Raw genomic sequence first — 21,214 nt, 5'->3', positions numbered from 1 at the left:
ACTAAATAATAAAGGTTAGATTAGTGATTTGTAGACAATGACGAAGAAATAACTTGCGATTTTACCGCTTGTTTAGAGTAGCAACATAGTGTCTCCTCCAAAAGAACTACCATGATTGGCCTAAAGAGGCAAGAAATTTTGCAACATTTTTAAAAATTGAAGAAATGTATTATAAATCCTTACTGTTTGAGTAATATTTTTATTTTATTTTTTAACATTATTAGAGCAAGGTAAGAGAAAGACATGTATCACCCACGTTTAAAAGCATATTTGAAATCAGTTTTAATGGCATATATACAAAAAGAAATTTAACATCAATCAGCTTCAAAAGACTAGAAATAAGTGGCTTTATATCATATTTTACAAATGGGATTGGAAATAATAAAAAAACAATACAAAACAAAAAAGAAGGCTGGGCAGCTAAAAAACTTAAACACGACTACTAAAATCATTGCTTTAAAATTTCTTCAGTAAGTGTGTACATTAAAAAAGGTAAAAACTGCAAGTGGTGGAAGGCAGCATTGAAACCTCAAAAGAACTTAGCTAAATCTGGTGTTGTTAATGTTCACAAATAAGATCAGAAAAGTGAGTATAATACAAATTATTAAGAACCTCCTTGTTTTCTCTGCAGCCAATAAAGTCTACTAAAAGAAACAATCACTTATACAAGGGATGAGTACTACAATTTTTGTGTAATATACAACATATTATTCCTACCAGCAATCTTTTTGTTTTAATTGTTTGTACTCTGCACAACATTTTACATTGACGGTTTTCAGCTCTATGCGTGTTACGTAGCGGATTTGTATAGACTTACAGTAGAAGGCAATCCACTGAAATCTTTATCAGCCAAGATTTAGGTTTGCATCTTGTTGCCCAAACTCGTCCCCAGGGGTTTTATATTATATCCAAACAATAAAAATCCCTAGAGAGGAGCATCCTTGTCACATTCAGTAAAATCATATTCTTTAAGGAAGATGGAACTATTCAAGTGAAGAATACAAATAAAATGTTGGGCCTGTCAACCTCAACCTCAGGGCTGCTTTTTATTTTTCTAAATTGGGATGGTGCACAAGAAAATGAACATTGTGCCAATATCAAAAGTAAAAGAGCCCTGGGAAAGAGGTCGACAGCTTGTTACTAAAAAAGAAACGTGAACATATATGATTGTATGATTATCATACAATCTTTCTGAATTAGAACTTTAAGCCACAATATTTGTTAAATTGAGTATATACACACCTTTTACAAGAATCAGACAAATCTGTTTGACAGCTGGCTGTCCTTATTTTGGGAGCATTTTTTAGCTCAGTAGTAAGAACACAACTTCTAGCCTCATTGCCAGCGCCTGTTGTCTCAATTTCTAAATTCCAGACAGAGAGATGTTTGTCTCGCGAAGCATATATGAAAAAGAGAAAATAGGCACTGGGAACAAGGTTGTATAACTTCAAACTTCAGCCTTATTTTGTCATTATTTATTGAATGTGTTTATGAACAGGGCTGTAATGTCAAAATACCACTTTGCTGTAAATATATGACAACAAAAAGACTGCAAGTAACAAAAATATTCATTTAGAGAGAATTGAAACAGAATCCGGAACTGTGGAATGTTCTATCTTGTGGTAAAATGTAAATTTGTTTTATTTTTAAACGCAATGATTTGAGCCTAAGGCATTTGAGCCCGTCGGCATTCACCTCTGCATTAGTTAAGAACCACATGGATAGATTTCTATATTATCTATGTCTATATTAGTTCTTTTAACTAAGTCAGGAGACAGTAAACTAGCTAAGATGGTCAGGTCGGCTATGAATAGGCTTGTTCATGGATTAAAAGGACCAGGACTATTTCATAATTCTTAGATCTAAAAGTGTCTGACCACAGACCGAAATCTATTGGACATTTTGTTCGTCAAAGTTCGAAACAAGCTACGAGGGAGTCAGTCGTGCAGGAAAGGTCTCAGCTCTGTTCGCATTATTTGACATTTGCTAAAAAACAAATTTTGCCAGCACATGAAAAATCAAAATGGCGTCATCATGCTTTATAACGTTATTAGCATTGTTTTAACGCGAATTATTATTATCGTCTTAACGTTAGTATCATTACAAAAAAAATTGCATTAGCATTTTTAACGCTATATAGGGTTAAATGTTAGCGTTAAAGCATTATATAACGCTTTAAACGCTAATTAACGCTAAGTGTTTGTTATCAAATTCCCCTGGACAGTCACATATGTTATCGCGATTTTCCTGACGAATGAGAAATATTTTTTTAGTATCACAACAGCAGTGAGGAAAACTTTGGTAAATATTTGTGATTGCTGGACAAACAATTTGGCTGTGGCAAGCATTTTCGAAGCATGTCACCAGCGACTTTTGCGAGATTCAACTTAATGATGACCTGACGTTCAGTTCGTAAATAGCACATATACAACTTACTTCCTAATCAGTTTATTCTAAAACATAGACAGCTATAGTTGGGACAGAACTATTAACTTAAGAAGTAACCATCAGGAAGGTATAGGTCAATAGGACTTGTACTTCATTTCCATTTGTCATCGTCTTAAGGAAATTTTTTGCCAGCTAAAAAACAAAAAAAATATTGTCGACACAATGCCGACGCAAAACATTTGAAATGTATCTCACGTCAGCAATTTTAATGAAGGTGGGTATTTAATAGAAATACATTTTAGAAATACATTTAACGCGGAAGAACATGTATTGGGTAAAGTTTGGGTAAGGGATTACTCTAAAATGGCTCAGTTCTGCTTGGCGTGTATACGAAGTAGGACAAGGCGTGTGATAAAGAGCACGTCCAAATTTCACATGGCGTGTACGGAGGCGTGCGCATGTGATCGCACGCCATTCATGACCAAGACATAACTAAGATGTACTTCTTTATTTTTTGAAATATACCACCCATTTTTGACAATATATTTATCAAAAAATAATTTTGTTATTTTCCCTTTAAGCTTTATATTTCCCTTTAACCCTTATTTATAAAAAGAAAATCAATATATTGTCAAGTAGATAGATAGCTATTCAGTATTTTTCTAGAACACAAAATGACAACATCGTCTGAAATCAGCCCAAAGAGATAGAACATGAGCTGTACCTAGCTACTCTAGTTAGCTGCTATTAGTGCGGGGGGGGGGGGGGGGGGGGGGTAGGACAGACTGCAACCTGTTAACATCTCTTTAGTCTTCCTCGCTACAGATAATAAAAGCTTTAAAGATAGGAAAAATATTAAAATTATTACGATCAGCATAAAAGGCGTGTGGAAAGACATCACTATGTTTTGCATGAGTTGTTTTGTTTGTCTGGTGTTTATTTCTCAGTTTGACAAATTAGTTTTAGTCCAAACAGATCGTAATGGATACGGTATCTCTACTTTGCTTTTCTTAGCAACATATGCGCGAAAATTTTTAAAATAGAAATCGAAAGTGCAGTTGGTGGTGGACCTCCTTAACGTGGCTTTTGGACAAAAAAGGAAATACCCGAGTCAAGAAACTACCGCGTAGGTAACGGTGTACGATTTAGATTTTAACGGATAACCTGCATAAAACATCCAATGGTAATTAGCACTTAATTTAAATCGGGGCTTTTTCCACTATTTTAGATTTAAATAAAAGAATAAAATAAAAGAGTTTTCCACCCAGAGGAGCACTGGAATTATTTTTAAATTTTATGATTATAATTGGTTGCATTACTTGCTGAGTTGTCCCAGATGGAGTTAGTAGCTGCTTAAAACATCAACATGTACCTTTTTCGAAAGCTCAAATAACAGACATGACATTAGGAAAACGTAGTGACCTGAATTACCTAAGGAAAATGTTCTTAAGCCTGTCTAGTTTCATAATAATATAGGTTTGTTTTGTATATAATGAATAATTACAAAGATAGCAATAGATTAAAATGCCATACCGGCACTACGCGGTGCTTGTAAAAATGGTAATGTGGAGGTAAGGCTCAGGATATCATTTCAAAGCCACCCACTGTTGTCAGTGAAAAGAGAAAGTTACAGAGAAAGGTGAAATCACAGAATCCATTACGCCAGTGGAAGGCGGAGGAAAAATGACAAAGAGCCATCATTTAAATTTTCATGATGTCAGCACTGTCCAATTTATACTAGACTAGACTGATGGCCACCTGGCCACCTATCTGGTTGCGTGGAACCACGTGATTAACATGTAGCTAGGGCCACATAAAATTTTTTTTTAGAGTTTTGTTAATGAGTAGCATCTATTGTGGAGAGCTTGAAACTCTGATCAAAATAATGTATATACGTGTATATACATTTAACAAAAAGTTAAAGAATATGCGTTTAAAGTTTTTGCTGATGTCAGCAAGGACCCATCAATACACAAAAGGTAAAACAATCATTGCAAATTTGATCAATTTAACTACGTTCGTTTAAGTGGAAACCTGCCTCTAGAGAAACAATTGTATTGCACAAGGCGTAATAACTTATTAAAAGGGTGAATGTAAATGGCATCAACTTCTGCCTAAAAAAGTTATACCATTTTCGGAAAAATGATAAAGACAGTGTAGAATACGCTTGCTGTAACACTGTTCTCTGGTATGAATTTTAAATATATAAATTTAATGCTGCAGAAGACTTTAAAAATATTGTCAACTAAACTGTAGTCCATAAATAGACTTTTCACTGAGGTTTAGATTTGTGTAAAAAAAATTTAAAAACTTTTTTTTTATGAAAAAGTTTCCTTTTTTATTATTTAAGTGAGAGAAGAATTCGCTCTACAAATTTTGAAACAGTGCAAGTAACTTGTCGTATAAATTTGGAAGCAGCACAAGTATAACTTACTGAATAACTTTTAAAACAACACAAGAAGAATTCTTACTGGATATAAGTTTTTGAGTATTCAAGTATTTTTATCTTTTCACCTTCACATCTTTTTCACCTATTTTAATAGTTTGAAACAAGAGAGCAAATTTATCCAAACTTTTTTTTTTAATGAGACAAGCTTTTTGTTTTCTTTCAGAACAAAAAAATATTAGCTGTTATGTGATGCTAAAAATATACTGCTCCAATGAAAATAATCCACAATCATAACTTTCATCGTGCAAAATATGGGTAGATTGAGATAACTTCGTAAGTCGAAAGAAAAAAACATTTTCAGGATTGAAGAAAGGGAGAGTGGAACTTTTTCAGAATCATATAAACCTAAGTAGGTTGTGTGTAAGCAAAAGCAAAAATATAATAGTTTACCGTAAAGATAAATAAATAATATTTTCTATTAAGATATAAAGGTTTTACTTCGTAGTAAACAATAGGAAACTATTTATTTTTATCGCAATTACCAACATTTTGCTGGGATTTTAATACAGTACAGTCTGAATGTAATCTACCGCGGACGCAAAACTTGCATGAATAGTTACACAGAACAACAACATTGCAATAGCTTTTGTTTTTTTTAGAAAATAATTGCCTCGCTGATAAACAATGACCCCACGCAATCGATTGTTTAATCACAATAGGTTGCAAGATCAATTTTAGCAATCTATTTTGCGCTAACTCTTTTGAAATTTTTAATTGCAGCAATTAAATATAAAAGTTTAGTTGTTCGCGTTACATTATAAAAGTAGTTATCAGAGTTGAATTAGAAATAGTATTTTAATATAAAGTTACTTCAATAAATATAAATTGTATATGTAAAGCCTTGCCATCTCATTTGCCGAACCATATTTAAAATTTGGTCGTACAGTACTGTGAAAAGGTTTGTTAACATCGTGTTCGTGTAACAAGCGTGGTGCACACGAACCACGATAAAATCATGGTCTTTTTGTATAACAAACATTCAAATGAAAAGCGGAGATAGAAATGTTTTTTCAGATTGCATTTTAAAAGTTTAAGAAAGAAGAACGGTGATAGAAATGTTTTTTTAGATTGCATTTTAAAAGTTTAAAGACGAAAAGCGGCGATAGAAATGTTTTTATTTGTTTCAATAAAAAAGTATGCGGAAGGATTATTTTACGTGGTTTCTTAAGAAGGAAATGTTTTCATCAAGAAATATAGATATTGTATTTATTTCAGAATATACACTGTTTGTTTTACAAAAATAAACTGTAGTTGTATTCTTTTATTAAGAAAAACGTGCAAGTCATTTAATAGTTGTGAACAATGCTTTTCATATGTTTCTTAAATTAAACGCGCTGGAATCTCTTTAAGTAATTTAATCAACAATACATTCTTGCGCAATGTATTATAAAACTTCGCAAAAGATTTTTATTATTTAATCACTTAACACTAATACTTAAGGAAATAGCTTATCAATACATTTACACAATGCATCTCGTTATAACAAGAAATATAGTTGCTCCGATATTTTTCCGCAAGGGAATTTTTTTTAACACGCAAATATAAACTAGCAAAACCCTTAAGGGATTTAATTATAACAAAAGATAAACGACTGCCGTCCTCCATGCAAAGGTGTGATATTAGCGTGTACGCGGTAGATTACATTCAGACTGTACTGTAATGTGAAAAGGACACCATTTTTGTAAGCAGTGTGTGATGTTTGTCAAAGTTTGAAATAAGTCAGCCAAAAACTATCTGGTATGCTATGGAAATTACGTGAAATTAAAAATGATTGGTCACTGGCGGCTGATTGAAGGTGGTTGGTGGGGGTAATTGCATGGTTTAGTATTGCCTATTTTGTTTCTGGTTAACAGCACAGCTTGTACAGTTATAGGTGTATGTATCCCTTTTATAAAAAAGCTTGATTTAACGTTCATAGTCCAGTCATTAAATGCTTTAACCCAGAAAAAAATAGTATCAAGTTAAAAATTGGCATACTGAACCAGGATGTTACCTAGAATCACCAAAAAAAAACCCCACAAATCTGACATGGGAAAACCCGATTTTTTTCGACTTTAATCCAAAATAGCGGACTAGGGTCATAGGGCAAATTTTTTTAACACTCAAATTACACGTTTCATAGCTCGTTGGAAAGATAATTTAAATTGATTTAAGTAAGAACTATGCCTAGAAAATGAACCTATTTCAAGTTATGGGCTTAAAACCTGCCTGAGATGATAAGCTGTTCTCCATGCCTGGGGAGTTTTCATGTTTTCAAATCAAGTTAAAAGTCCTAAATGCATTTAAAATGCATTTTTGAAAAGATTGTTAAGTTCTAAATGTACTTAAAATGCATTTTTGAAAAGATTATTAAGTTCTAAATGTACTTAAAATGCATTTTTGAAAAGATTGTTAGGTTCTAAATGTATCTAAAGTGCATTTTTATTTCTCTTTTATGAGTGATGTCATTGCATTGCATAGGAAAATTATTAAAAGAATTCTATTCGAATTTTACAACAATTTTTAAAAAAAACATTAAACAAGATGTATTGTTGATGAAAACATTTGTTTTGATGATGGTTATGATCTTTTTTGAGAAAAATATAACAAAATACTATTAATAAGTGTTTGGGATTAGTATTGCAATATTGGTATTGTTATAAACAAGTATCAGAACTAAGTATAGTAAGTTATATACATTTTTTTTTTTTATTTCACAACTTGCTGTTTCTCATATTTGCGCATTGGTATTATTTTTACTGCAATCTTTCCATTCCTTGTTGTATATCCATTTCTTTGAAAGTTTGCTATAATCATTTTTAGATGGAATGCCAATCAGAGTTGTGTCATATGCAACAGTGGTTTTACAGATAGCTTACCATCAACTGTAGTATACGAGAAAGGCTTAGCAACGTTAATCAAAATAAGTGGTGAAGACAACATGATAGAACTAGATGACAAATTAAAAGGAATGGAAAGATTAAAAAATACCATCTTTGTTCATCATAATTGCCGTAGAAGATTCACAAATAAAAGAAAACGTTCTTCCAGAACTGTGCCATCCAAAAGATTGAGGTCGTCTATGGGAGCATCTTTTAGCTGGAAGTTGCATTGCTTTCTGTGTAGTCAAAATGCTGAATACAAACGGAGAGAGAGAGAGAAACGGTTAAAAAAGTTATGACTCTCCCTGTACATAATATTTTAATGCTGTTAAGATTGAGAAGAAATCAATTTGTATGAGTCCAACCATTCTCTTTACAAGACTTGCAGCTGTTGCACAAAGAGATATGGAACAGTATTTTCCTTATGACATGAGTTCAGATCCTATGTCTTTGTTTAAAGGTGGTCTTATGCGCAAACTAGACAAACCAGCTTTGAGAAGAGCTTTGTTGCTTGATGATAAAGCTATATATAATTTCAGTTAAAACCAGAAGATTTGGGCTGGCAGTTCAAGAATAACACATTGGTTCCAACTGAAACTGATAATGAAGTGGCACCTGAATATTTATTAAAAATTGTACGTTGTAAATGTAAATAATCTTCAAAAAATCAATGTGGTTCGAATCTCTGAACCTGCGGAAAGCATGGTTTAAATTATGTAGCTAGATGTGGTGGATTTCGTGGTGAAGAATGTAATAATCGCGAAGTAAGTATATATATTCTTATGGAATATTAAATTAATAATACTTTGATTATAGTTAGTCGCTTAACACAGAGACTAACTATAATCAAAGTATTATTAATTAAGTTGTTGCAACAAATGATTCCATTAATGTAGAGGCTCCATATTTTGCTTATGTGAAAAGAGTGATAAATAAAGCACAATATGTGTAAAGTATTTCAGTGATAAATCAAATCATAATATTGTACATTTTTGTCTTTCAATTTCAGGTAATGGAAAATGTAGAATCATCAGATGACGAATTAGATAACAGAAATGTATTTGACCTGTTTGAATAAAGATTTGAAATTTATTTATGCAGAAAATATATATTTGATGTAAAATTTTACAAATAATTATTCTCCATAAATACCAGAAATTTCAGATTAGATGCACATAATAGCTCATAACTTGAAATAGGTCATTTTCAAGGCATATAGTTCTTACTTAAAATCGATTCAGATTTAAATTATCTTACTAACAAGTTATAAAACGTGTAAATTTGAGTGATTTAAAAAATGTGCCCTACGACTCCAGTCCTCCATTTTGGATTGGGGTCGAAAAATCGAGTTTCCCCATGTCAGATTCATGAGGCTTTTTTGGAGACTTTAGGTATCATCTTGGTTCAGTTTGCCAAGTTTTAGCTTGATACTATTTTTTTCTGGGTAAGGCCAATTTTTAAGCTTCTGAACTATCATCTTGTGTACATTGACAATCTGTTAATTTTTTTTTAGATATAAAAAATCAATTTAATGTCTGCTCCACAGCCATTTTTATCTGCAGGACTTCCTGGATTAACGTTTGGCCTATCCTTAGGTATATATGTATAGTATTTTTTTATTGCTTTGTTTGTTTCTTTTTCTTTTTTCTTTTTTTACACTTCTTTCTTCTGACCAAATCAGAAATAAGGGTATTGAATGCAAATCACAATAAGCAAATCAATTTCAGTACTCAGCGACTTTGCAGATCTTTAAAATGAATGGGGGTGATTTTGGGTGATTTATGTTCTATGTTGAGAAATGGTATAAACTGAAGAATACTATTTTTGGAATTCCTAATGTCTTTATAACATCAAAAGAAAGCTAAAAAGTCATGGCTTTGTGTAAAATTGCATCTAAAAAATAAGGCAAAAGATGACGACTAAAAACAAATTTAAATGAACTCTCCAAACATTTTTGACTCCAACAGAAAACAGGAAATGCACAAAATTTGGAAAAAACAAAACCAGGAATAAGTTTCAGGGTGTCTACATCCATTTTTAAGATATAACTAAGTAACTTTCGTATAAATGTCAATGAAGAATAACAATATTAACGTAAAATGATGATAGTTCTTATCAAAAACCTATGCCTGACATGATAAACAAGCTTTCCTCTAAGATAAAACAGTGTAATGATCAAACTATAATTGATGATTTTCAAAATATCTTAAATGATAAATAACAGCATTGTTACTAGACGACACAGTCTTGTAACAGTCAATTTGAAAAAAAAGACAAATTAAGACTTTATATTGCCTCTACAGAATACTGTGTCGCAGTTTTCTAACTCCAAACTTATTCCTAACTTTGTAAAACACAACTTGATAGAATATTATTTGAGAAAATGGACATGTTTGTGTGATAGCTTACATCTAGATTGTTATGGTTTAGGTACATTTTATTTCAAGAATGTATTACAAATTCTGACTCATTTTATAATTCATAACAATAAGATTTATAGTGTAACATGAATCAATATGCCTTATGTAAATTGTTCTTCTGCTTATCATGTAAGTTTGGGGTATTTCTTTGTATTTTTAAACAATTTATAGACAGGATGTAAAAGGTTCAAAATCTTGGCATATATACCAACTTTCGCTGTACCTTGTAGGCTGTGTATAGTTGTTCGAAGCATCTGAACAGCTTGTAAACACACGTGCACACATGAAATTTGTTATACTAATTATACAACTCAAACATTTTCCTTTCATAGGAAGAGGGTTGTCAATTCAGCTAGATCCTGCTGGTCATGTTATTGGTGAAAAGGAAGAAATGAACCCCGAGGAAGATATTTGCTACATTAAGAACGTCACCCTGCCAGTGAGTTAATTGTTTTCAATGCACATGATTTGATACATTGTGGAAAGCTGTCTAGTCAAAGTGAAAGTCTGAATTTATATGATAAAATAATAATAATAATAATAATATGCTAATTCTGTCTGTCTGTCACTTTTGCAAAGTGGATAAAATTTCTATGATAAAGTCTATAAAACATCGCCTATAAATTTGTTCTGTACATTACCAAACTTTGGCGTTAAGCAATATTGACGTCAAAGGAGAGTATATTAAGATTAGTGAAGCCATTGCATTGCACTTTTAAATTTAAGGCTAAATAACTTGGAAACGGGTGGAAATAATTGACGTCATCTCCTGCGTGGGTAACTAGGGACCACCTGGGAGCTAGTCAGCAAACTTTAAATGACGGTTGTTTTTCTCTGTTATCCTTCCTAAGTGGATTTTTCCACGGGCCTTATCGACTAGTAATAATAATAATAATAATAATAATAATAATAATAATAATAATAATAATAATAATAATAATATATTTCAGATGGAACAATAGCTCTTCTCCTGGAATAGCATAAACACCAGTATAAGAATGTGAACTTTAAAAAAAGTGCTAACTAACAACGTACAGGGTGTAGAGATTAGTTACAAAACTATGAGCAAACTATAGTAGATACGAGATCATAGCAATGACTGGACAACGATGGGCATAATAAATAATTCCATGGAAATTTTTAATATGTAGGGGAAAAGTTAGCAAAACAGTCTAAACAAGTATATCGTATGTCATTTAAAATGTACGGATAATAAAATAAAATCAGAAATATTTTAAATAATCAAATCAAAGAAAAAATTACTTTACTAACAACAGGGAAAGGGATTAGTTGTAATAAAGACAAACTATTGGATACGTTTTCATATTTGTTTGAGAACAGTTTGCTTTTTTTAAAAAAAATCAAAATTTCATGCTGGAAAAAAAATCTTGAAATTGCAACAGTTATAAAACTTTTTTGACAATCTTGGATTGAAAAATCACTCATTGTCAAGCAACACTTTTCTGTGCTTTATTTAAAAAAAAGAAAAGTCTCCTGCTAAAAATATATTTATACCCTTTTTGTACTATGTACTATGTGTGAACGTTTTTGCTTTGTTTGAAATCTAACTGAAAGTATATGTATGTTATTGTAGACCTGTATTTGTGAAGAATAAAATATTTTACGAGTTTAATGAAGTGTAAATTTATTTCAGGACAGAAACCTCTTTTTTTAACATTGACTGTTATACAAGTGATCATCATGTGGTTGCATGTAATGATTTAATGTCGTTCTAGTAAATTCGATGTCTTTTGCCTTTAGACTGGCATGTTGGTTATACACTTGTATGGACTGCATGAACTGAGTATTCCTGATCTTACAGAATGTATATTATATGTTACTTTTTCAATTGCTTCGACACGGAAGGCAACATCTCAGAAGAAATACAACATTAAGACTCCGACTGTTCTATTTAATGAAATCAAAATGTTACCTTTTGTGGTAAATAGCTTTAGATACGTCAATGAAATCGTTTAAAAAACTTTTTTTAGAAGGCTACAGTTAAACAGATATTCTTTAGCCCCACATTATAGACAGGGTGAGCTGTTTATAATGTGGAGCTGTTTTTATCACTATCCCATATATATTATATCTCCTAATGTACTGCTTCCACAGGACCTGGTGACTTTTAATATTTTTCAATTTTTTCTAATACTTTTCATGGATAAGGTCCCAATTTGGGAGTTCTTAAAAAGATCCTGTTCCTTTAAACAAAGTTTTTAATTAACTTCTGTTTTACATAGGTGAATATTTATCATAGCACATCCGTATTTCATTCTAAACAGAGAATGTAGTGGGTTTGTCTGAGGCTCCCAGTTCTGGGGACTGCGGATCGAATCCAGCTCACTGCCAGGCAGTATGCTAGTGATGAACAAAGTAGTTCTTCTACAAATACAACTTCTGTTTTATCCCTAAGTGTAATATTATTTGTAGGGGTATTAACATAATTCATTGTTTTTTATGTTCTTACCCCCACCAATAATATTACTTAAAGGAACAGGGTCTTTTTAACCACTCCCAAACCAATCCAATGAATAATCAGCGATGAAAATATGTGTTCCCACAAAAAATGATGACGTCATAGAAACGTTGCTAGGGTCAGCGAAGTTTTATCCCTACCAATTGATTCCTTTTTTTGCTATACTATATAATCCTGTCAAGGTTAGACATTCAAAAGTTATTTGAGGTGGTTTGATTTAGCCCTGCGAAGAATATTTGATACAAAAGAAACAAGGCATATAATTAATTGTACAGTTTAACGTTGATTAGCCTCCTTTTTTTAGGTAAATCCTAAGCCAGTGCAACAAATGAATAAAATTATTGTTCTGGTTTATGCGTGCAGCCCAGGTGAGGAGCATGCGGTTTCCAAAGCTAAACACAGGATTGTTGGAAGATATGAAGCACATTTGCATAAATTGCTAAAGGTAAAAAAATTAAAGTCTTTGACTGTATGTTTGTGTGTGCTGTAGCAAGTTCACAGAGTTGTTTCTGTGTTTATTAGTTAGGCCAATGTTGCAAAATCTTAGTACCTTAAATTCAGTAAGTATATAAATGCAAGTAAGTTTTTTTTATTGGCCACAATCAGTCCTGAAATAAATTCTATAATTAATTTTTTGAAAAAGTCATTCAATTGATAGCATTTGTTTTAACCATTATTTTTAATTTGTTATCGCTTAATGACGAATCATGTAACTAACTATAAGCAGAATCTCTGTTGTAGTGGTGTTAGCATCATTTATCTTTAATAATAAACTTTGAGAAGTGTCGTCTTTATAACTTCTGTTTGTCAGGATTGAGGTTAAATACACTCTATACGTTTCACAAATTATTTCGTAACAGAAAAATTGTTTTAGAAAGATATTCTGAAGTGTTGTCATGATGACCAATTGTTTTAATTAGGTCACATTTTTCAGAATTATTTTTGGGCAAAAAGTTTTGTCTTTTTTCTTAAGCTTTAGGGGACTTCTTAGTATATATTATACTATTTTTGTTTCTCAAATTAGTGTGATAATATACAAATGAGTAAAACAAATATTTTAATTTTCTTTTCCACTTTAGCAAATTTGATTACGTTATTGGCAAAAATGCTGACGTCAGCATTTTTTATTGACTAGGTTGTTACTTAATGTTTATGTATCACTTGTGGCAAGTTTCATGTCTATTGAAACTCCAAGATTGAACAACATTGCTGAGCACAGCGTAAATAGGGTTAAGGTGCTTTTAAGAAATTTAATTTTAACTGGAATCATGTGTGGCCAGAATTTCTGATGGAGATACCTTATTCATCTTAGTAGTACTACCTTTAATTTTGCCTTTTGTTTCATTTCTATAGAATATCACAATGAAAGAAGTGGGATGTTTGTTAAACAAAAAGGGTAACGTAAGTTGTTTTTTGTTTTTTTCAAGATGTTTTTCTTCACAAAAGAAGAGTTAATTTTGTAAACTGTGCATTATCTTGGTTAAATCTTGGAAACCTTTTATAGTCACTGTAGTCCGTAGTAAAAAGCATGAGACAGGAAATAGAAATACACTTTTCTCTACATTCTTCCGTTGTTAATAGAGGATTGCCACCAGGAAATTCTAAAAGTCTTAACCTTATTCGGTCCAGGTTATTTTCTTGTTTCAATAACCCAAAATAAGGATTGTAGATTATAGTTTAAGAAAAATTTGGCTTTCAAAAATAGGCAAAAAACTTTAAACCAATATTAGACCGCTACGGTGGTAAAAAACATATATGAACAATATTTTATTGATCGAACCAAAAACTATAGTACCTACATTTGAAAAAAATTGCCACGGCTACTTTAAAGGGATTAATTTTCGCGGGGATTAAATTTCGCGAATTTGGACCATTTTCGCGGAATTAAGTTCTCGCGAAGAATTTGAAAAACGGCTATTCGCGAAAATGAATCCTCGCGAAATATTTGAAAATAGCTCATTCGCGAAATTAAATCCTCGCGAAAAATTTGAATTTTTTTTTTTTAACCATTGCTGAATTTCAGAATCAAAAACAAACAATGCTATTTTTAACATGTAGCAAGCCAATTCCTTATGTAAAAAGTGCACGAAATATTTTTCCTTTTATTGTATCACTTTCACGATAACCTCTTTCCCAGTTTTCTTAAAAAGTACTTTCAAATATATGGTGAGGTAAATAAAGATGTTGCATCAATGAAAAAACGCGAAAATAAGTCCTCGCGAATTTTTTGAAAAGGTCCTCTTCGCGAAATTAAGTCCTCGCGAAATATTCAAAAATAGCTCATTCGCGAAAATTCGCAAAAATTAATCCCGTACATTTCGCGAATTTTCGAGCTCGCGAAATTTAATCCCATTTAAGTAGTCCCGGTGTAAAAAGAATGCTATCTTCTCCTGACTGTAGAAAAGATATTACAGCGAAAGAATAAAATATTGGAAGCTACTATAAAGCTAATATAAAAGTTAAAAAAATAAAACTCATTATCAGCAGAAATAAATTCTTTACGAACATAAGTCGAGGGAACTAAAATTTACAGTAAACAGATTCAAACACAACAGTTCAAATTTCAAGTTTTACACTTTTTCCACAATTTTGAAAGCTACGAAATGTTTAAACTTGCACTTCAATATTTACAACCAGACGCTGACTCGCTAATATACTGAAGATCAAATACTAACATTAAACATACTAAAACCCATAAATGGTTCAAGTGGACCATCCAGAGCTGAAACAAATTTTTTTTTTTTTTGATTTTTATTACACTTCGGTGTGGATGTCCTATATTATTTATAGATTGTGGGAAGTATTGAATTTGAATGTTGTGTAACATACGGAGCCTTTGGCTATGGCCAGTCTTACCAGGTATGTGTTTAGTTTAAAGTGGTTTCTGGGAATATACATTTTGTTTTGCGCAATGTGATTACTTAAGACACTCTGTTTATGCTTATTTTTTGTTCATATATTCTATGCGAAATTTAAGTCCATAGCTTAAAGAAAAATTTTTGGAAAATACTTTTCTTTAGCTTCAATGAATAATGCTAAGTGTTTCAAAAGTCTATCTGTTTTTATCCTAAACTTATTAAGTGTTAATGTCATGGCGTTGTGAGATTTCTTCTGTTAAGTTGGATATGTCAAGCCTGAGGTCAGGCTAGAACAGGGTAAAATAAGCGTATAGATGTGAATTTAACATTCACATTTAATCGAAAAAAATTAATCAAATCAGTGAGAGAAGTTTTTAACGTTGTCATAAATAATCACTGGTGTTCCTCATTTCTCTCCATAACGAAAGATCAATTAGAGATGCAATACTAGAAATTGATAAATATTTAAAAAGTAGATAAAATACCATTGCTTGAATCTTCATACTATAATGACTATATTGGTTGTCTATTAAAATTAAAACTGAAGTAGGTAGAATATAACATCTTTAATTTTCTATTGTTATTACTTAGTTGAAGAACAATTTGCATAGTCCAGCTGATCTTGTCAAAATGTCTCTGTTTCCGAGAATACCCCCAGTTGATAGTGAGCATAGTTTTAGAGGGTATGTAATTTGTTAGTTTTAGAGAAGTACTACTTATTTAAGTTAGTAAACAGTAGTTTTGCAAAGTTAAGAACACGAGATTTAGTTTCAACAGTGTACTGTCAGCTGCTTGATACGGGAAAGAGGTAACACTTGTTGATTTTTAAATTAGTTTTCGTGTATTAACACCTGAGAATATCTCTTATAATAATACAGACAATGTGTTTGTCTGTCTGTGACAGTGGACGTGTTCATATTTCTTTGATGTAGCCGAAAAAGTTGTCCCAAATGTTAAATTGTCTGACGTTGCGGCGCGACGTTAATATCACTACTCTAGCGTCAATATCTTAATTAAAATCAATATCTTAATTAAAATTAATAAAGCCATTACAGTGCACTTAAACCTTTTGAGGCAAAAAAACTTGGAAACGAGCTGGTGACGTAACTAGGGACCATCTGCAACCAATTTGGGTAAATTTCTCAAACCTGGCTCCCCAAATCCGTTTCGGATTGGACGGGTTGAAGACGTCGTTAAAAAAAACATCAAACCCGAAATATCTCTGCAACCGTTCGTAAAAGTACATTTTTCAAGATCTTTTGTGTTTTGGTAGGTCTTTGCTGACATCAGCAAAATTTTTAAACCCTTATATCTCAATAACCGCTCATCCAATGCACAGCGTTCTATATAATCAGCAAATTGAAGCTCTACACATTACAGCAAACGGATAAACAAAGTTCTAATTTTTTGGTGTGGATGGATTTTAATGGCTGACGTCATTAAAATTCAAATGACGCTATTTTTTTCATTTTTATATTGCCTTAGTGGATTTTTCCACGGGCTTTATCGACTAGTCTCTATTATAGTAGCCGTTTTTTGTCTGTGTGTTCAAAAGTCCTGTTACAGAAACACAAAATGTGATATATAAAGGACAGGCTACCCCGTGGATTTTTTAACGACTAGTTGATATATTATATACTATATATTTTTATATATTATCTGCCTGCCTGCCTGCCTGCCTGTCTGTCTGTCTGTCTGTCTGTCACGCAAAATGGTACCGCAAGTAGAAGGACATTGACTTATTTAGTTAAACTAACATTAATGTTAATTTTCTGTTGTCCAAAGTCCCTAGAGTAATAGAGAGTGAAATAAAGGTAATTTTTGTGATCATGATTATCGCTATGGTATTTTTTTGACAAATTTGAGCGACTATGCAAACACTTAAAATGTTTAGTGTCTTGCCTTCTTAAAACGTCTCCATTTCTCCGTAATATTAAAAGTCTTCTATGAAACAAATCTCCTTAACTTTGGTTGCAAAACTTGTAAAACGCATGGAAATGATAGATAGGTACCGAATATTTTTTTCTTTGCTTTGGCATTACCTTTAAGTTATCTTCTATAGTCCGAAGTTTTTTAGAAATGTAACTAAGTTGTTTTTTGTAAATATACTGTTTTCTCCAACGCGGTTTAAAAATGTCAATAAAATTATCATCAAAAGTCAATCGATACAAAGGAGTATTGCTTTTACTTTTTGTTGATCGACGGAGATTGGTTAGACTATTGGAAACTCGTCTTTACTTTTGTAGAACAATTATTCATCCTCGAAAATTACAACATCCAACGTTCGTACCGTTACAAAACGAAGCTATTGAAGATCTGGAACCTGAAATTAGCGCAACATACAGTAAGATTGTTGCTTGGAACTTTGCCATACTTCTATTGATAAAATGTATCTCTCCAAACAGAAGATTTGCCAATTGTGCTATCTCAGTGATATCTGACATACCACAATTGCCAAATCTTCAAAAGCCAACACACGAAGATAGCTATTTTATGTATACTCTTGTGCGTAATTGTAGGGGGGGGTCAAATTGCACTTTTTCGAATTTTTCACCCCTAAAATCATTTTATAATGACCCCCCCCCCCCATTTTATTAAAATTTGAGAATGAGACCCACCTCCTCATTTTATTATCACCCCCATAATAAGTTTTTTGGATTAAAGTTTGTCGTTATATACACATAATAGGGGTTTACACAATTAGTTTATGATAGTGAAGAAACATGGCAAGATAGGGAAAAATAAAATAAACCGAATAGTAAAATAGTAAATAAGAAAATTAAAGAAGGAAATTTGGGGGCGAAAATTGGTTTTTACAAAAAAAAGGTTATAGAATAAAAACAAAAAAACTATACGGCACCCCCTTGTGTTGAAAAGGAATTATCCACTTGCGGTAAATTCATGTTGGAATATTGTCTTACCCGAGAATGGATAAATCTGAACGTATTAATGCATTCGACAAGTGTGCGAAGTAACAAGTCCAAAATGTACAGAACAATCCCCCTTCGTAAAATAAATTGTGTTGCAAATTTCAAGCTTCAAGGATAACCGTAACGAAAGTTATTATATTTTTGCGATTATAAGGATTTTCTAGAGATTTTTAGTTAGTGTAATAGCCCGTATCTAAGTCTCTGACAGGCATAGGTCCTAGAAATTTGGCATGCAGATGCATAACAGATGAATATTAAAAACTCAGCAAGTATCATAACCATGCATTATAGCTAAAAAGAGTTATTAAAAAAAACCGTCAGTAAAAATTATTATATCGTTTGATATTAAGAATTGCCGTTAGTAATGTTATAAGTGGTACCCCCATATTAAAAATTATTTTTAAAGTGTCTCACTAAATAAGTGGGCAGGGTTAGTAATATTAGGGTTATAGCCATATCTAATAAGTGTACAACCTCGTTTTCAGGGCTTATGTTTTTCATATTCATAATCCACCAAGACAATAACCACGGAAGCACAAAAACGAGGCTGATAAAGCGACTAATTGTTATGTCTTTTGATATCAGCTTATGCAATATTGGATTGCCATTAGCCATGCAAAAGTGTGTGTACATAAACGCCGAAAGTAAAAAAAGAATTGTTTTCAAATAAATAAATAAAGCTTTGTTTTGGTACCAAATTCTCCCGCAATCAATACTAAAATCTAAAAATGTCTAAAAATACCGTGCTGACGATTTATATCTTCTTCCGATATTTTCTATGCTCCTTTATAAAGAACTTTATCAGTGAAAGGCAAATTTCGCATGATGTATCGAATAAACAGCCCTCTAAACGGGAGGCGTTTATTAAAAGAATCATTCAAGGGCGAGGGGGTTTAATCAAGGAGTTTCTAAGAGAAGTGTGGTTATTGTTTGAAACATTGCGGTATTCCTTATAAGTCGTAAATCATTTACATTGCATACCTTTTTTATAGATGATCCTGTTTTGGAATGTCCTGACTTTCCGTTACTAAAGCAACATATGCAGAGGTAATATAGAGAGAACTGTATTTGAACCAGGGAACTGAACCAGTTCTAACAGTAATAGTATTTTACCAGTTTACGCCACAGATCAAAAAATGTTGGCAACAGTAAACTATCGTATACTTTTTGTGCACCCACCCCCCCCCCCCCCCCCTTAAAATCGTGCTTTAAATTTATAGCATGTTTTTAAAATTCTAGTGTCAAGCCCCCCTTCCCCTTTACAAAAAAACGTGATTTATTAAGAATTTTTTTTTTTGCAATACTAACAGAAAGATCCATAGGGACTGTTAAAGTTATTCTTACCGCAAGTAGAACAACGTTTATTTTGCCACATAACACAACAATATATGTAAGAAAATTGATCCAAGTTGTGAAAAATTTTGTAATGCGAAAAGATATAAAAGTTTTATTTTAATTACGCACATAAAAGTTGTATTTTTGCACATTTTGGCGGAGTTGTTTGAAAAAATTTTAAATATTGATATTTTTTTGATATTTAAATATTGAAAAATTGAAGTGTTTAAAGAAAAATCCCCGTTGGGTAGTTTCCTAGTCGTAGCATTTGCACTTTCCAAAATTCTTCGTCTCTCTCCTAAAATAATAACGACAGTACCCCTTACCCCCTGAGAAAATGTCATACAATTTTTTGAAAAAAATTTATTTGAGAAGGAAAATTATACCCCTTTATAAATTTTTATTTTAGAATCAGTCAAATACAAGCCGCTTTTTCAAAACAACCAACAAGAACCAAACGGATTAGCTTTTTAAGGAAACTTTTGCAAGATGGTGGAGTGAGTACATGTCTTTGATAACTGTTCATCTTGTGTGGTATATTACCGTGATATGGAAAAAAAGTCTTTTCTCCGAAATATGTTTGTAAAAATTAATTAATGATACAAGTTGGATGGCTGCCAATGTTATAGTCATCCTTATAAATAAATATTTTAAGACGTACGAATGTTAACCATTGCGTCATATGCCCCTGCGAAGACTCTCTTTTTATTTTTGTGTTCATTTTAGTGATTTTTTTGAAATTTGAAGAGTGAAGACACGTTCTTTCTTTAAAAGTCAAGAGTAAAGTCCGTATTTATCATAATCTTCGTTTATACAAGGTTTTTGATAGGGAATAAGCGATGACATGGACGTAAATCAACGGTAACAGAACTGAAATCTTTTACGGCTATGATTTTTTTATATTTATTAACAAACGCGAGTGCGAGTGTTATGTCACTTTACCCCATCTAATTTCAAAACATCTACATTTCACAAATTTTCCGCTTTATTTTCTAATTTCCTTTCAGGCAGTACCACACGACGTGTTTGAAGAAGATGTTAGTGATGATGAAACAAAAGAGAAAGAGGCTCCAATTCCACAAACTTTAGCAGTACTTATGAACGCTGCAAAGTTCATATCACACGCCCCAGGTTTAATATTTTTGCAATGTACATCTCAAGTGTATGATGATTAGTGATCACAATTGATCTCAATCTTTTTTGCATTGAAAAATGGCATTTTGTGCATTTTTTAGAAAAGTAACCGTACCAAGGGTTCGAATTTTCCAGCGCGATCATTTTAAACACAGAGCGAAAATGCTTATTTTAAAGAACCCCTTTTTATAATCTTTGTCACCGAATGAGTTCAATTTCCAAATTGTTTAGGTATCATAGCTCGTCGGAAAAAGTCAACCCATCCTCAGTCAAATGAACTGGTAAGTACACTTTCCTAATTGGTCTTCTTATCGTTAAAAATGAGATCGGTGAAAATCTTAGGTCGGAAAAAAAAATTAG

At 32.1% G+C, this 21,214-nt stretch overlaps 1 protein-coding gene across 1 annotated transcript; it reads left to right on the top strand.

The window, feature by feature from the left end:
- Positions 1–3,193: 3,193 nt before the first annotated feature.
- LOC130621477 (uncharacterized) lies at positions 3,194–19,554 on the top strand. Its single transcript, XM_057436765.1, has 10 exons — positions 3,194–3,571; positions 7,640–8,462; positions 8,708–9,293; positions 10,451–10,557; positions 11,880–12,059; positions 12,902–13,042; positions 13,951–13,998; positions 15,388–15,456; positions 17,702–17,799; positions 19,378–19,554. Exons 3-9 carry the CDS (start codon positions 9,230–9,232, stop codon positions 17,765–17,767), a joined length of 675 nt encoding a protein of 224 aa, XP_057292748.1. The 5' UTR covers positions 3,194–3,571; positions 7,640–8,462; positions 8,708–9,229; the 3' UTR covers positions 17,768–17,799; positions 19,378–19,554.
- The last annotated feature ends 1,660 nt before the right edge of the window (positions 19,555–21,214 follow it).

Source organism: Hydractinia symbiolongicarpus, chromosome 12 (genome assembly GCF_029227915.1).
Source record: "Hydractinia symbiolongicarpus strain clone_291-10 chromosome 12, HSymV2.1, whole genome shotgun sequence".
Lineage (NCBI taxonomy): Eukaryota > Metazoa > Cnidaria > Hydrozoa > Anthoathecata > Hydractiniidae > Hydractinia > Hydractinia symbiolongicarpus.
Note: the sequence above shows the minus strand (reverse complement) of the source record. Positions and strands in the feature narration are given on the sequence as shown.

Bases quoted from the DNA above. Each gene is read 5' to 3' on its own strand.
- LOC130621477 (XM_057436765.1), top strand. From the start codon at position 9,230: ATGTCTGCTCCACAGCCATTTTTATCTGCAGGACTTCCTGGATTAACG. The intron at 9,294-10,450 runs GTATATATGTAT...TTCCTTTCATAG, and splicing joins AACGTTTGGCCTATCCTTAG to GAAGAGGGTTGTCAATTCAG. The intron at 13,999-15,387 runs GTAAGTTGTTTT...TATTATTTATAG, and splicing joins TGTTAAACAAAAAGGGTAAC to ATTGTGGGAAGTATTGAATT.